The sequence below is a fragment of the Pagrus major genome, chromosome 11 (assembly GCF_040436345.1).
Source record: "Pagrus major chromosome 11, Pma_NU_1.0".
Taxonomy (NCBI): Eukaryota; Metazoa; Chordata; class Actinopteri; order Spariformes; family Sparidae; genus Pagrus; species Pagrus major.
In genome coordinates, this window is record NC_133225.1 from 35,811,264 (window position 1) to 35,828,414 (window position 17,151).

The window sequence follows — 17,151 nt, forward strand, 5'->3', positions numbered from 1 at the left end:
AGTGGATCTGCTGCTCTAAAGAAAGTAAATGGAATAATTCTTCAGGAAAACCTAAAATCATCAGCAGAAGATTGGCTCTTGGGTGCAGTTGGGTGTTCCAACAGGACAGTGATACCAAACACACATCAGAAGTGGTAAAGGAATGTCTAAATCAGGCTAGAATAGAGGTTTTGGAATGGCCTTCCCAAAGTCCTGAATTGAACCCTATTGAGAACATGTGGACTGTGCTGAAGAAACAAGTCTGGGCCAGAAGCCACCAAATTTAGTTAAACTTCACCAATTCTGTCAAGAGGACTGGTTAAAAATTCAGCCAGAGGACGACCAGAAGCTTATGGATGGCTATCAAAAGCACCTAACTGAGGTGAAAATGGCCAAGAGACATTTAACCAAATATTAGAATTACTGTATGTTTATTTTTGACCGAGCAGATTTGGTCACGTTCTCAGAAGACCTATAATAAATTCATTATTGAAGTGTATGTTAACTTTTCACCACGACTGTAAGTGATGTTGGTCTGTTGTAATTGTTAATTGTTGGCATGAATACAGATTTTAAGGTCGGATACTTTCTTCATTTCCTTACTTTGTTTAGAAACATGTTTTTCTACCATAAAGCTTTAGTTTATTTATATTGTCAGCCAAATATCCTCCATTCACGAGTTTAGAAGACGGACATGCATACATTGATCTTGATTTCAATCTGGAAATAAGGCCACAGACACATCGTCAGAGCATCACCTCTGCCCTCAAGCTAATACTGTACCTTGTAGTATTTTCTTATAATGATGAACCATTGTGAGGAAAGATGTTTGATTAAAACATACTGAATGTTTCCCCGCAGACTGACTCCACTGCAGACAGAGCTCTATAAGCACTTCCTGAGGCAGGCCAAACCCATTGAGACACTACAAGAGGGCAGAATAAGTGTCTCCTCCCTGTCCTCCATCACATCACTCAAGAAGCTGTGCAATCGTAAGTGCTTACACCAAATGGAACACACTCTTACACATTATAGTGTTCAAGAGAAAGACTGTCTTCTTGAAGCAGGTCTAACTAGTTGTCTTTTATGGTATTGGCCTTACATAAAGTAGTATCTGATGTAGAATCATGTGCTACGTAGTAGAAATGCTAACTACTGTTGTGTGTCCCAGACCCAGTTCTCATCTATGAGAAGTGTGTGGAGGGTGAGGAGGGCTTTGAGGGGGCGCTGGATCTGTTTCCGCCTGGCTACTGCACTAAAGCTGTGGAGCCTCAGCTCTCTGGTAAGAACATGTCCAGCACAGCCCAGCACAGCTCCTATGGGGCTGCCCAGGTAAACATACTGCTCACTCAGTAGCCCTTTTCACACAGAGACTCTGCATTATCTCCACATCGGAGGTTCGCCAATTCGCCAATTCTCCGCCTTTGTTGTTCGCCAATTCTCCACGGTTAATTTTTTTCAAGACAATAACTACAACAACACGATAGTGGAGGGAGACAAACACATGGTGAGTTCAAGTTTATTGCTGGGAACAGACGCTGTTTTGGTGAAGTCTGAACAAGTGAGTCTTGAGTCTTTTGCGGAAGATGGCGAGTGACTCTGCTGTCCTGACACTGGTCGGGAGTTCGTTCCACCACTGGGGCGCCAGAGCAGAGAAGAGTCGGGACTTCGCTGGGCGGGCTTTGTTTGCTCTTAGCGATGGCGGTACCAGCCGGCCAGCTGATGTAGTAGAGCGCAAAGTGCTCGCGCTGGGGCGTGTGGTCTGACCAGTGTTTGGAGGTAGATGGGTGCAGTTCCGTTGTTGGCCTTGAAGGCCAGCACCATGGTCTTGAATCTGATGCGGGCTGCAACAGGAAGCCAGGGGAGGTCACGGAGGAGGGGGGGGTTACATGGGAGAATTTGGGTAGATTGAAAACGAGGCGCGCTGCAGCATTCTGGATACGTTGCAACAGTTTAGTCGCAGAGGCTGGGAGTCCAGCCAAGAGCGAGTTGCAGTAGTCAAGGTGGGAGATGACCAGCGTTTTGACCAGGAGTTGCGTCGTGTCCTTTGTGAGGAAAGACCGGATCCTGCGGATGTTGTAGAGGGCAAATCTGCAGGATCGGGCCAACGTGGTGATGTTGGGGGTGCAGGATAGTCCGTCGTCGAGGATTACGCCCAGGTTCCTCACAGTCGATGAAGGCGATACCATGACGTCCTCGACAGTGACTGACAGGTCCATGTGAGGGCAGTCTTTCCCCGGGATGAAGAGGAGTTCAGTTTTACTAAGGTTGAGCTTGAAATGATGTGAAGTCCAAGCGGAGATGTCTGCCAGACATTCCGAGATGCGCGTGGCAGCATGGGTATTTGAGGATGGGCGAAAGGAGAGGAACAGTTGGGTGTCATAAGCATAACAGTGGTAAGAGAATCCATGTGATGTGATTGCAGAGCCTAGTGATGTAGTGTATATTGAAAACAGAAGCGGTCCTAGTACTGAGCCTTGAGGGACACCAGTTTCCAGAAAGCAGGGTTTGGACAAGGAGCCATTCCACATGACCTGAAAGGTGCAATTTGTCAGGTATGATGTGAACCAGATTAGAGCAGAGTCAGCGATGCCAAGTTCGGCCAGAGTGGAGAGGAGGATTTGGTGGTTGACTGTATCAAACGCAGAGGATAAGTCAAGGAAAATGAGGACTGACGAGTGGGACGAGGCTTTGGCCGCACGGAGCGACTCAGTCACTATGAGGAGGGCCGTCCCAGTGGAGTGAAGCCTGACTGATTAGGGTCAAGGAGTTCGTTTTGCGAAAGGTAGGAGGACAGTTGGTTGTAGACGGTAGGCCTGCACGATATGAGGAAAATCTGCGATGTGCGATAACACTGTTCAATATTGCGATGACGATATAACTTGCGATAAGTAAACAAATATTGAAGTTTGCATATTATTAACTATACAGTTAATAATAGTGTTTCCGCATTAATAGGTACACTGCTAACATAGACCCCAAACATTGAATAGCCAATGTCCACTGAATAAAGAATGAAATAAATTATTTCGAACATGCTTTTATTGAACAAACTGCACATGAATACCCAACCAATTAAGCAGAACATTAATTTAAATAAGACATTATACCTATATGAAATTAAAGTTTAATTTCCCCTGCTCCCTTTAAACTATTTTCTTGCAAACTCAACCAAAACATCTCTTACCATGCAGAGTTGAAATAAATAAAACATCCAGGGGGAAACAACTTAAATAATTAAATAAATATAAATTAAACATGGCACTTTAAATTAACTGTAATGTCTCTCATCACAATCATCAAGGCCCTTGACTCTGCCTAACAAGGTGCAGAGATCTATAGTATGAGGGACAAAACTGAAATAGAGTAGGGCCAGCCCACTAAATCAAGAGAAAATAAAATCAGGAAAAAATATCTACCCGTTAGGGCAAATTACAACCTTAGTTATTCCCTTAACACAAGTTCTTGGCCAAGAAAACCAGCATGTTAACTTTGTTAGGTTGTTACCACATTCCCAGATGTGCTGATGTGCTCACACAGTACCTGTCATTGTAACACGTTGTAACAGTCAGTTATTTAATGTAGTGGCACTAGGTGGCGCCTCCTTTTGTTTAGTGGGTAATGTAACCTGTATGATGAAGAAGAGCAGGTGTACTTCCGCTCCTCATGAGAAAGGATACCGCTAACAGAGCGAAGACTTCCCTTTTTATTTTGTCTTTATTTTGTGAAGTGTTGGTAGAAGAACCTCGGCCTGTGTTCATTTGCATGTATGCCTGTAACATTAGTGCCGTAGAGACCTGGCATGGTATGGTCAGTGTTATGAATAAAAGTGCCGTGCGGAAACCCCCACATGTTGCCTGCCGTCTCTTGAGTAACCAGAGCAACCGCACTAAAGTGGACCATCACCTTCCCCTTCACCAGCCCACGTTACAACGTCAACTCTCCTGAATCCAAAATAAGTTCATATAGCAGAAGTGCTGTTTCTTTTCACCACAAGGCCTTCGTCGACCATTTTCATTGCTTTTTTCTCCTCCCTCAGCCATCATAACCTGGCAATCACCACCAAACTGATGCCGCTTAATTTTGTCAGGGTAGCTAACGGCTACCTGGGGCTTCATCTGATTGGCCCTTGTATCCAGGGCTCTGTCTGATAGGCTAAATGTTGGCATGCTCACGGTGCATGCATGGCGCATGTAAACAAAATGATTTTTCTTATTCATCGCGTGTCAGGCAGTCTTTTGCGATGTGTTTATCGCACATGTTCATATCGCGATGACGATGAAAATTCGATTTATCGGGCAGCCCTAGAAGACGGCACGTTCCAGGGTTTTAGAGAGGAATGACAGAAGAGATACAGGTCTGTAGTTGCGGATGTCAGCTGAGTCTAGGGTGAGTTTCTTTAGGAGTGGCTTTACTGTAGCTGTCTTGAAAGGAGCTGGAATACGGCCTGAACTGAGGGAGGAGGGTGGTGAGGAAAGGCAAGATGTCGTGTGAGATGTCTTGGAGAAGAGAGGAGGGAATCGGGTCGAGGGAACAGGCGGTGGCACGGTGAGACGTCACTAGCGTGTGAACATCTTCAGAGGAGAGAGGGCTGAAGCAGGTAAGGCTGTCATAGGTGAGGGTTGGGGGAGGTGCTTTCTGGAAGGGCATAGGAGTAAATGAGGAGCTGCTGTCTTTTACTTTCTTGATAAAGTAAGTTGCAAAGTCATCAGTAGTGAGGGAGGGGGAGGGGTGAGGAGGGAAGAGAACATGGAGAATAGTTTCCTGGGGTTGGAGGCAGAGGAGTTGATCTTTGCCAGGTAGAAGGCAGATTTGGCTGCTGAAATAGTTGATGTGAAGTCAGAGAGGAGGTGGTGGTAGTGAGCAAGGTCATCAGGATGATGTGATTTTTTTCCATTTTCTCTCTGCTGCTCGTATCACCGATATGTTGGTTCGCAGCGATTCAGACAGCCAGGGAGGAGGGGGAGATGATCATGCTGGTCAGGAGGTGAGGGGACAGAAAATGTTTAAAGAGGAGGAGAGGGAGGACAACAGAGTGGAGGAGGCTTCCTCGGTGGACATTAGCGAGAATTGTTCCGTGGATGGTAGTGAGGAAAGAACAGTTGAGGAGAGAGTGGAGGGAGAGAGGGATTTCAGGTTGCGACAGGTGGTGACCGTGCGAGTTGTAGGGGCGAGGAAAGCGATGGACTTCAAGGGGAGAGAGAAAGCGACAAAGTGGTGGTCGGACACAGCGAGCGGGGTAACAGAGAGTGCCGAGGTACTACAGGACCTTGTGAAGACAAGGTCAAGTTGGTTCCCGGTCCGGTGGGTGGGTGGAGAGGGGGAGAGGGTGAGGTCAAATGTGGAGAAGAAGCTGATGAATTCATATGAGCGCAGCTTCTCTGGGGGGATGTTGAAGTCACCCAGGACGACGAGTGGTGTGCCATCGTCAGGGGAGCAGTTTAGTAGGGCGTCCATCTCGTCAAAGAAGTCACGGAGAGGACTGGGAGGGCCATAGATCACCACAATGTTGAGCTTGAAAGGAAGGGTGACAGACGGCATGGAAATGCAGATCTGGCTAGGTGGTCAAGGGTAAGGACCTGGTAGGACCACGTGAGTGAGATGAGGAGTCTAGTTCCTCCTCCTCGACCGGTTTGTCTCGGGGAGTGTGAGAATGAGTAGGCAGTTGAGAGGGCCGCTGGAGTGGCAGTGTTTTCTGGAGTGATCCAGGTCTCCTTAAGGGCCAGGAAGTGGAGAGTCTGCAGGGAGGCATAGGCTGAAATGGTGTCCACCTTCTTGACTGCAGACTGGCAATTCCATAGTCCCCCTAGTACTTCAGTACAGGTGAAAAATGTTGGGTAACAGAGATTGGCTGGGTTACATCCTCGAGCAGTGGGTCTCCGGTGAAATCTTCTCCGGTTAGATGTCCTGACTGGGATTGGCAGGGACTCATGGCTTCGATCTGTGGTGGACAGTGGGTTGCTTGGACTCCCGCAGAGAGACTCCCTAAGTCTTTGTTCGGCTGTCCTGACGCTGCAGCTGACGCTGTAGTGACTAGCCCATATGTGCTAGATTTACCTCATGCAAGCTTAGCTCCGCCCTGCAATCAAGCCTATTCACCACACCTGACTTGGCAGACACCCACTGATAGCTACTCAGCGTCAAACAGTTTCACAACAATTCACGCAAAAAGTATCTAGACAAAATTAAATATTTTAACTAACTTTCCTCACAGAATGCCTAAACACAATCTACAATTTCTCCTTACTCACCAGCTACCAGTAACACTACCAGTTAACACATTACTGTTGTTTGGTCCTGTAATGTTGCTTTGTGGGCCATTTCTCTGTTATTTGATGAGTGAAGGATCTGTTTAGTTATCAGACAGTCAGATCGACGCGCCCCCGCTCTGCTTATCTCTTAGCTCCGGCTTATCCATTCACACAGATGCCGGCTCGCCTCTGCTGCGCCTCTGATACTACCCCCCTCACTGCATCTGAAACTTTCACACACAGGACAATGCGGAGAATTGCAGCAGGATCCCTGCACTTAAAGGGCAGTGTGAATGGGGCTAGTGTCTACATCAAAAAAAGTACAATAGAGGTACAATAACCAGGAGGTAACCTGTGGCTCTGATCAGTGGTACTGCTTGTATCATCATTACATAGAGGGGATCAGTCATTGTTTGTGACTCCTGTACAGCCTGTCAAAGGTTTAAAAACAAACAGCTCAACTTAAAGGATTTATCAATATTATACCACTGTTACACTGAAATTAGCATGTATACGTGTTTTTTTAAAACACTAGTAAACCTGCTAATAATCAGAAATTAACTCACACTGCCAGTGGACGAGTATGGCTTTGTGTTTCTTTTTTTTTGTGTGTCCTGTTTGTCATCACGGACGCACTGGAAAAATGGAACAGTAGAAAGCAGCAGATCATATACCTCATCAGAATACATCCAGAGGACGTTAAACCTGTTTTAAAAAGTCTTGATCAATAATAATCTCAATTAGACACATTGTTTTTTGTTGCACATGCTCAGTACCAATCAGGAAGCTGACAGGCTCAGACCACGCAGAAGCCACAATTTGCTACTACTTTTTTTAATATCTTTAACTTAAGTCTCTCCTTCAAACTTGACACCAACTGAATGATCTTTGGGCGCTGCTTGACAGAGACGGATGGAAAGATATTAACAAGCGAGCAGCCTTAGTGAGTTTTTAAAGCAGTCCACTGGTCCATCATTGCACTCCTATAACACTGTTCTCACTGCACTCATTAACGACAGTTTAAAAAAAAAGGAATCTGAAAGATCACCTTTTATTCCACGCATTCTTTTTCTTTTTCAAAACATGGTGACTAAATTACCCTAAATGCAACTCTGCCACTGAGTGACATCACTAGAGGCAGGTTATTCGATTACACACAGCTTTCCTGGAGCCACTAAAGGCTTTAAACTACTTTGTACCGTATGCAGTGGTACTCCCCAGGACCTGTAAAACACACTGTAAATGTGAAAACTGGTGGGGTTGCCGTTTAACCACGACCTGCTGTAGTGTTTGTTGTGTCACAGCACACAGGCTCTTCCTTCTCTTTCTCTCTCCAAATACATGCACATACAGCATGTCTCGTAGTATATGAGAGGCAAAGTGTCCCCTTCAGCAGTTTGCTCACTGGCTAAATGTCTCCTAGGATCAATATAAGAACAGATCACATGACTACATGAATGTGAAGGTGTGGCTCATGGTGACAAATGCAGACAGGACTCTGCTATGTGCTGCAGCTCTGTGGAGATGATCAGTGGCTTTTCAGTTGGTTTGGTTCAGTGTCAGCACTCTCATCTGTCTCCTTGGCAGCAGCAGCAGGCTGCCTGGTGTGTGAATGAGCAACTAACAGCTTGTTTCTGCTGTAGTTCTTCCAGGTTTGATGATTGTGTGTCATCTCTCTGTTTCTCATCAAGAAGTTGTTTGATTTGTTCCAGGTAAAATGCTTGTTCTCGACTACATCCTGGCAATGACGAGAAGTACAACTAGTGACAAGGTGGTGCTCGTCTCCAACTACACTCAAACGCTGGACCTCTTTGAAAAGCTGTGCAGATCTAGAAGGTACCTGTTAAGAGACATTCTTTTATTTAATGTACTCAGTTGTTGTGATATGAGATGTGGTTGTACTGCTGTTTATTGAGGTGCAGTATTTTGTTTTCACCACAGTGAGTCACACCTCTACAGGCCAGAAACTCATGCTGTGTCATCACATTTTGTTTAGGTCACGCCCAGGAGTTCATTCCTCCATGACCGATGAAAATGTGTGGTCGTGTTTAGTCTCAAATAAATGTGCAGGGCTTGAAGACCTCCGGCACGGTGCCAGAAATCCGGCGTAGGAATATTTTGGTGAAGTTTTTTTTAATTTTTTTTTTTTAAATCATGTTGCCACAGCAACATGATTAAAAAAAACAAACTGTAACCAGTCGTTTAAAGTGATAGTTCCAACTACCAATGGTACTCAAGGTAACCAAGGAGTTCTAGCCAATCAGAGGCAGAGTAGTGCGAGCCTTAAGTTTTCAGGCACCTCGGACAACGTTAGCGAGCGGTGAGGAGCTGGTTTACTGTATACTGCTAGCATGGATGCCAGGTATATTAAACCAGGCGAAGAAACCTCGAGATGGGAAGCGGGAGTGAAAAGTAAGTGGCGCTGGGGTTGGATAGAGGAGGCCGGAGCAGATGGAAAGCCTCGCGGTAGCTGGTGTCAAAAACTGAAGGAGCCAGGAGCTTGTTTTTGTGTACCGTGCTCCAGAAAACTAGTGTATGGCAGCAGCGGGAAAAAAGTATTAGCTCGTCATGCTTCAGACCCGGGTCACATAGCGTCACATAGCGTCACATAGCGTCCGTGCGTGCTCTCTCCCACATACTACCACACCTTACTGGGAGCGACGGCTACAGGTACCACAGCTATATCTATGACCGACCGTGTGTGTGAACAGAAAATTCGTATGACTGCGTTTATAGCTGAACATGATCTCTCGTTCACAATGGCCCGGCCACTTGTGGAGCTGTGCAAGAAGTTAGCGGAAGACAAAAATGCGTTGGCTAAATTATCGGTTTCCAACAACCACGCTAGTTACTTAAAAACACGCGGCCTTGCCCCCGAGTTCAAGAGACAGCTGGCTGAAAAGCTAAAAAAAGGCCACCTTTTCTATGAATGTAAATTTGACAAAATGTTGGAGTCATGGTAGATGATGTTTGGGAAATATCAGATTTCTATCTCAAAAACAGAATTTGCTGCAAAATGCTGCAAAACAACTACAGTTTTATAGTAACTGATGATAAAATTTTCATTTTTTTGGTGAACTGCTCATATTTCATTATTAAAAACCTTGAAATTGTCATTCCAACTTCTTGATGTGATACGTGATTGATACTCTCAAAGTGCACCAGATTGATTCATTTAGATTGCAAATGTTCAAAATTTTCTTCCCCCGGACCCACCTAGTGGAGCCCAGGCACCCCCCCACCCCACCCCCCCCTTTGTTGAAAGTGAGCAACAACCCTCCTCCTGATGTTTTACAGATATCTCTATGTTCGACTGGATGGCACAATGTCCATCAAGAAAAGGGCCAAGATTGTGGAAAGATTCAACAGTCCATCTGTAAGTAGGAAATGGTTTGAAACCACACTGTGAGCTTTGTAAAGCATCTAAATCCATCTGTTCTCTCCCAGAACCCAGAGTTCATCTTCATGCTGAGCAGTAAAGCTGGTGGATGTGGCCTGAACCTGATTGGTGCTAATCGCTTGGTTATGTTTGATCCTGACTGGAACCCAGCCAATGACGAGCAGGCAATGGCCCGGGTGTGGAGAGATGGCCAGAAGAAGACATGCTACATCTACAGGCTGCTTTCTGTCAGTTCAACACAGCTCATCAGATGCGGACATACTATTAGAGCCATCAGACTTATTGTCTGTTGCAGAAATTATGTTTTTCTTACTGATACAATCATTGACCAAAGCTTGGAACTTTGTAATGGATGTGTCAGACTTGTGACCTGTGTGTTTGTGTGCTGGCAGACGGGGACAATCGAGGAGAAGATCCTGCAGAGGCAGGCCCATAAGAAAGCCCTGAGCAGCTGTGTGGTGGATGAGGAGCAGGATGTGGAGCGTCACTTCTCTCTGGGCGAACTCCGAGAACTCTTCGTTCTCAACAAGGAAACCACCAGCGACACACATGACAAGTAATCACCAAAGCTGTCTCATAAAACTCATTCATGTGTAATTATTTAAATCTAATTCTAGTTTTAATGAGGGTTATACATTTTAAAGAAGTCCTTTTAAATCAGACATTTAATGCTGATGCTCAGTTTGATATTAGCAAAATAAACCCTACAGTGTTTCCCACAGGTTGAGAATTTACTTGTGGTGGTAACTACTGACAGTAAATAACTGTATGTAACAATAGAGAGGTCCTCTGATATGACTACTGTCACTGAGGAATGAGTTGTTTTCTTAGCTGCTATCTGACAGGAGGACGTCAGCTCTGCAGTGTCAAACTTTTCAAGTCATTTTGTTTTAAAAATGTGAGATAATATATTTATATGTGGTGGACCCTGCCACCTTTCTAGTTTCAAACAGTGTCCTGGGACCTTATTTTCCTCTAAGAACAGCTTGTTTATTCACTTATGGAAAAGATGCATATATCTGAGTTTGGATTATAACCTCCTTGATGCTGTGAATATTAACATTCTGAGTTTGAATTTCTTCTCCAAAACTACAGAGTGCCCCTTTAAGTCCTGTGAAGGAGATTATTGAATTCCACTGTGGACATTAAATGGTTATTAAGAGAGTATGATGATGAGGCGAGTGTTTTATTATTGGATGACGTCTCTCACATGATATTACATCTGCACCCTGGCATATCGCCTGCTGATGGCTCCAGTATAACAAGTGTGTGCTGGTGTGCGCTGGTGCGCCTGAAACATTCCCATATGAGTACTGATTGCCATTATTTATACACCTGGCCCCAGTGTTTTTTATTGTATCTTTCATTGCTTCCTGTATCTGCTTGGGACACCTTTCTGCTTGCTCTGGCTTCTGCTTGCATTATTCCCAGTGTTATTCTTTTTTCTTCACTGAGAGATTACAAGCAGCGACTCCTAGATATTTAGAAACCACTGGGACTATAAATAATTGTAGATAAAGCAGGCTGCTGCCTTATTTCAACATTTTTCCTTCAGTACTTTCTGAACGTTGCCTCTGAATCAGCTCAAGCCTGCTAGCAGCTAAAGCTAACTAGTATCAATAGGCCTCCCTTTACCGTGGACGATTTTCAGAAGATCATTTTCAGTGAAATCACTGAATAATGAACAATTATCTAATAATAATAATAGAGGTCGACCGATAGTGGATTTTTAAAGGCCGATATAATCACGATAGTTTGGAGCAGGAAAAAGCTGATAGCCGATTAATCGGCCGATATCACTCCCCCCAACCCCCCCCCCCCCCCCCCCCCCGCGAAAAAATTTAACACTTTTGGAAATGAACAATCTGACAAGCTATTAGCTATATGTTATTATATGTGATTAATATGTAATTAATATTACATAATATTAATATATTTAATTTAAACTTGTATGCATTCAATATCTATTCAAATCTACATGGATGATTTAAGTTGCACTTTAATATGGGGGGAAATAAAGTGATCCTTCACATTTTTGTGAGTGATGGCACTGTGTGCCATAAAAAATAATAATCACAAAATAACACTGGTTAAACAAGGCGTATAGTGAAGGGATTTGAACTGTGATTTTCTCATCCTCCCATAGTCAGGCTGTAACCACTAACCAGCTATAGGGATGGTATGTTAGGATTTTATCTTTATCTTATCCATACTCTTAACAGTCCTGTTCTTTATCAATACTAAAGAATGGTTTGTTTTTTTAATTGTCTTTTTTTAAAAGAATAAATTCAGAACAGGAATTCATTTATATTTCAAATATAACTACATATTGTTTCCACTGCAGCAACAGTAAAGTTTACAACAGCAAAGTCACTATATAAACTCAGTAATATCTGGAAACAAATCGAGGGGGGGGGGGGCTGGTTTGTCTCAGCCAGCAGCTAAAGTTTACAAGAAATTGCCAAATTTTAAGATTCATGGCAAACTAAGATGAACAGACTACACACAGACAGCTTTCATTTTAGCGTGTTCTTAACAAGCTGTTAATTGTTAGCTTAACAAGCACTGCGGTCATGTAGGCTAAAACATGCCAGTGGAAATGTCGCTGTTTATGCTGAAATATGATGCACGTTTATGCTTGTTGAACAAGTGGTACTTATTGCCTCCGCCAAGGAGGTTATGATTGTTGACTTTCAACTCGTGAAGGTTTTATTGCGCTTACAATAACACGTGTCGTCGTCTCGAGTTATCTTCTTCACTTCTCTCCTCTCGCTGCTGCCGCTGCATACACCCGTCTCTCTCTCTCCCATGCTCTCTCTGTGTGAAGAGCAGCCCCACCCCTCAGTGATCAGAGCGACAGGGAGCTTTTTTTTTTTTTAGAGAGACAGAGAGCAGCGCAGGGAAGAAGCAGTTTATTGCGCTGTGGAAAAAACTGCAGCCATCGGCCACTATCGGAGCCAAGTTCCGCCGATTCCGATAGTTTGTAAAACGTCCTATCGGCGCAGATTAATCGGCCAAACCGATTAATCGGTCGACCTCTAAATAATAACGTCTTCCAGTCGGGATTTCGACCACAGCAGTGAGATTGCTCTAGTCAAGGTCCTCAATGACATTCATTTAAACACAGACAGTGTCAAAATCTCAGTCTTAGTATTACTGGATCTCAGTGCTGTGTTTGACACGGTCGACCACAATATACTACTGGACTGACTAGGAAAACTGGGTGGGACTTTCTGGTACAGCACTAAATTGGTTTAAATCCTATCTAAATGATAGAGACTACTTCGTGTCTATAGGTATTTACACATCTGAGCAGATGAAAATGACAAGCAGAGTACCCCAGGGCTCCATTCTGGGGCCTCTGCTATTCAAAATTTACATGCTTCCTCTTGCTCAGATAATGGAAAACAACCAAATACATTACTATACTTATGCAGAAGACACACAAATGACCATAACCATATCACCAGGGGACTATAATCCCATATATAGTCCTATAATATAGTTTACTTCAGTTAAACAAAGATAAGACAAGATATATAAGAGATAAGATATGATATAATTGTTTTTGGAGCCAAGGAAGAACGACTAACAATCTCTGCCCAGCTTCAATCTGTAATATTGAAAACTACAATCCAAGGCAGAAACCTCGGTGTGATCATGGACTCCGACCTGAATTTCCACAGCCACACGAAGTCAAAGTCAGCCTACTATCACCTTAAGAATATATCAAGGATTAAAGGACGTATGGCTCAGCAGGACTTGGAAAAACTTGACCATGCATTTATCTTCATCAGACTCGACTACTGTAACAGTGTCTTTAGAGGACTCTCTAAAAAATCCATCAGACAGCTGCAGCTGATTCAGAACGCTGCTGCTCGAGTCCTAACAAGAACCAATAAAGTAAATCACATCACTCCAGTTCTCAGATCTTTACACTGGCTTTCTGTCTGTCAAAGAATAGATTTCCAAATCCCGCTGTTGGTTTATAAAGCACTGAATGGTTTCGGGCCAAAATACATTTCTGATCTGTTTCACGTTCTGAACTGCTTTCAGTCCCTAGAGTCAAAACTCCCAGAAAACTGTAGGTCTGCTCCGACTCTCACCTCTTTTAAATCAAGTCTGAAGATCTTTGCCATTGCTTTTCACTGAAGCAATTTCAAGGCTTTGCACTGCACTGTGACTTTTATTCATTAGTCTTGTCTCTTTAAAGCCTATTCTATTTTTGCTTACTTTCCTATTTCTTGTTTTGTTTTGTTTCTTCACGTCTTCCTACTTGTTTTTAATGTATTTTAAATGCAATTTTTAATGTCTGTTAATGTAATTTTATGCCCCTGTAAAGCACTTTGAGTTGCCTTGTGTCTGAATTGTGCTATACAAATAAATGTGCCTTGCCTTGCCTTACATAAAAATGTGTATACTTAACGTATGTATTGATCAGGCTCTCCTCCTCCCTCCTGTGCTATTATCAGGTTTCGCTGTCGCCGCTGTGTGAATGGCAGGGAGGTCTGGCCTCCTGCAGACAACTTTGACTGTACCAGTGACCTTTCCCAGTGGAACCACTGCTTTGACAAGAAGGGCCTGAGGGACCAGGTGTTGAAAGCCTCCTGGGACGCTGCTGTCTCTTTTGTCTTCCACCAACGCTCCCACGAGGACCAGAAGGGTGTAGTGTAACAGCAGGGATGCACCAGACTCTCTCTCGCCACATGTTATGTATATATACTGATATTTATTGGTTGTTGAGATTTCTGTTGATTTTTTTATATATAGAAAAAATAAAGGAGAACAATTGATTGGTGATCTATCCATCATGATTGAAATGATGTCTTTACATGAATACAGTCATTGCACTAGGGGCAAAATATGTTAACATTGATTCAGTGTGACAGCCAAACTGGTGGGCCAGACCTATTATGTCCTGTTATTAATAGTCCTGTGTGACAGTTGGTTTTAAGGTGTAAGGTCCAGAACTAGTTTGTATGTGTTGTCCAGCCACGTCACAAATCCATGTATATGTCTATTAGCTGTTCTAATCTGCCATCATGGAGGAGGAGGTGTGATACATGATTAGATCAAAGTGCTATATTGTAAGCAACTGGACTTGTTTTAATTTCTTGAAGATGTTTCACGTCTCATCCAAGAGGCTTCTTCAGTTCAAACTAACTGGAGGGGAGTTGCAGGCTTTTAAACTCTGTGTGGGAGTGTCCTTACAGAGTCCTTAGGACACGCGTGAGCTCTGAGTTTCAGAGTCGTCACTTGTTTTACCCTAACCCTTTTATTTGAACTTGCCAAACTAAAAGATGAAGAAGAGTGCCTGATAATTAGGATCAGACTGGATTCATGGATCCTGTCATCATTCTCTGCATGTGGACTTTCAACCATCTTCACAATATACATTTCAGGTGGGAATATGCATTAAAAATGGCTTTTCCAGCATACCTGGGACACCAAACACTGCCAGCCACAGCAGGGACAGAGAGCAGGAAGCAGAGGCAGAACAATGGCACACAGGTGCCTTATAGCTTGGCCCTGATTAGGGAATTTGTTGCCGGAGGAGTTGATTCAAGGGTGCACTCACCAACATTACACCGTGCTCTGCTAGGGGAGTATACCCCACCACACTAACAAGACAGGTGGTGGCAATAATGCTCTGCCTGGCTGCAATTCAACATTAAAAAGAATCGGACACACGAGGGAAATCATCCAAGTGTCCACAAAGAATTCATGAAATGAAGGTGATGAAGATCAGAGCGGAGTCTGGGACATGCAGAAGATGCGCAGAGAGTGAAGAGAAATGAAATGAAATGACAGAACGGAGGCAGTAGAGGAAGCATGGAATGATTGTAACAGCACCACTTAGTTTAGAAAATACTGGAGTACAGCAGCTATTGTTCCTGAGGTCTTTACATTTGTGACAGTGCATCATGACTATCTCACATGTAACATCTCACAAAAAAACTCACAGTGTAACAACTTGCATCATTGAGACACTACATTACAAAATAAACAGGACAAAACTGAAACATTCAGAGATCAGACAGCTCCTAACTCAGAAGAGGAGTAGGACAAGGATTTCATTTTGAAAGCAGCTAGTGACTTGGCTTCAGTTCATTTCAACACTACCTGATCACCTGATGATGACGATCAGTAATAATATTATTATTACTCTCACCAATTTTACACATCATCGCTAATATACTGATTTTATTATTATCATTATTTATAAATATACCTACTGACTTAAATTCTATTGCTCAGCCTCAGTGAGTGACCTTATTGTCACTTATTGCTTTGAATTAGAGTAATCTTGATTCCATTTGTATTTCCTTCGACATTCTGGTAGCTGATCTAAAGCTGGCCGTTTCTCCTTTTTTAAAAAGCAGTACAACTAAAACTAATGAGAAATCACCCGCTTTTCAGCCTGCCAACACAACGGGTGAGAGAAACTGACGGGTGTGTGGTACCTGCATTAGGTGAGGCGGGGGCAGTAATGTGTGTAGCCAAATAATACAAATCAGTTTAATTTTGCCTCAGTGAGCAGTGGGATGGACAGACATGCAGTAGATGTCGCAGATGAACAGAAGAACAAAATCACAGTGTCATGTGACATACATGTGACATTGATACTGCAGGAAAATGACTCAGAGCAGTATGGAGACAGCTGCATGTGTTGACTCAGCAGTCAACAAGTCTAATGCACAGCAACAGGAAGTGTGAACTGAATTGGATGAGTATATGAAACAACATTTTTGGGAGTGATTATAGATCATAAACTGTGTTGGAAGCCACACAGAACATATTAAACAGAAATGATCTAAATCTATTGCTGTTCTTTATAAAACATCTGTATATATTGTACTGTTCACTTGTGATGCCATATATGTCTTACTGTGCTGAAATTTGAGGAAATGCATACAAAACAAATTTAGACCCTATCATTCGTCTTCAGACAAGAGCTCTTAGAATAATCAGAATAATACATAAAGCTGGTTATCGTGAATCTACTAATCAAGTTTTTATAAGCTCCTACACCTTAACATTTCTAGACATCGTGTTTTTAAAAACACTGGAAATAGGAGAAGGAAATTATAATTTAAGAGGGATGTTTATTTTTGAAACGTGAGAACCAATGTAAAATACAGATGTGTTTCAGTTTTGGGAGTCAAATTATGGAATTGACTCGGTGCCTAGCTGAAATTGTGTTGTTCTCTGTTCTCTGTGAAGCCTTAAAATGTCAAATGAAATAAAAACTGATTCATTCAGAAGTGGGTGTGTGACTGAGGCAGCACACTTGTATTTTGGCTCCAAGCATCTGACTGGTGCAGACCTGAGGAGGAACTGCTGCTGTATGTATCAGCTGGTTATGTGTACAAGTTTTAGCTTCTGTTAGGTGGAGAAGGTTGACTTCCAGTGTTACTGTGTAGAGTACAACAATAGCTCAGTCGTGCGCTGAGAACAGCATAATGGGTAGTGATTGAGTCAGTCACATTCCTGTTTTGTGGTGTGATATCAGTTGGGGTC

General features: G+C 43.3%; 1 protein-coding gene and 1 pseudogene across 1 annotated transcript in view; one reads left to right on the plus strand and one right to left on the minus strand.

Annotated features, from left to right (window-relative positions):
* The window catches only part of rad54l (RAD54 like), a 32,803-nt gene extending 18,380 nt beyond the window's left edge, over positions 1 to 14,423 (plus strand). The window contains exons 12-18 of the mRNA XM_073476686.1: positions 841 to 971; positions 1,151 to 1,261; positions 7,943 to 8,066; positions 9,528 to 9,606; positions 9,678 to 9,857; positions 10,023 to 10,186; positions 14,103 to 14,423. Of these exons, the coding sequence (XP_073332787.1) occupies positions 841 to 971; positions 1,151 to 1,261; positions 7,943 to 8,066; positions 9,528 to 9,606; positions 9,678 to 9,857; positions 10,023 to 10,186; positions 14,103 to 14,304 (991 nt within the window). The 3' untranslated portion in view covers positions 14,305 to 14,423. The remainder of the gene's footprint in view (positions 1 to 840; positions 972 to 1,150; positions 1,262 to 7,942; positions 8,067 to 9,527; positions 9,607 to 9,677; positions 9,858 to 10,022; positions 10,187 to 14,102) is intronic.
* Positions 1,499 to 6,616, minus strand: LOC141004696 (uncharacterized; annotated as a pseudogene).
* Positions 14,424 to 17,151: the final 2,728 nt, after the last annotated feature.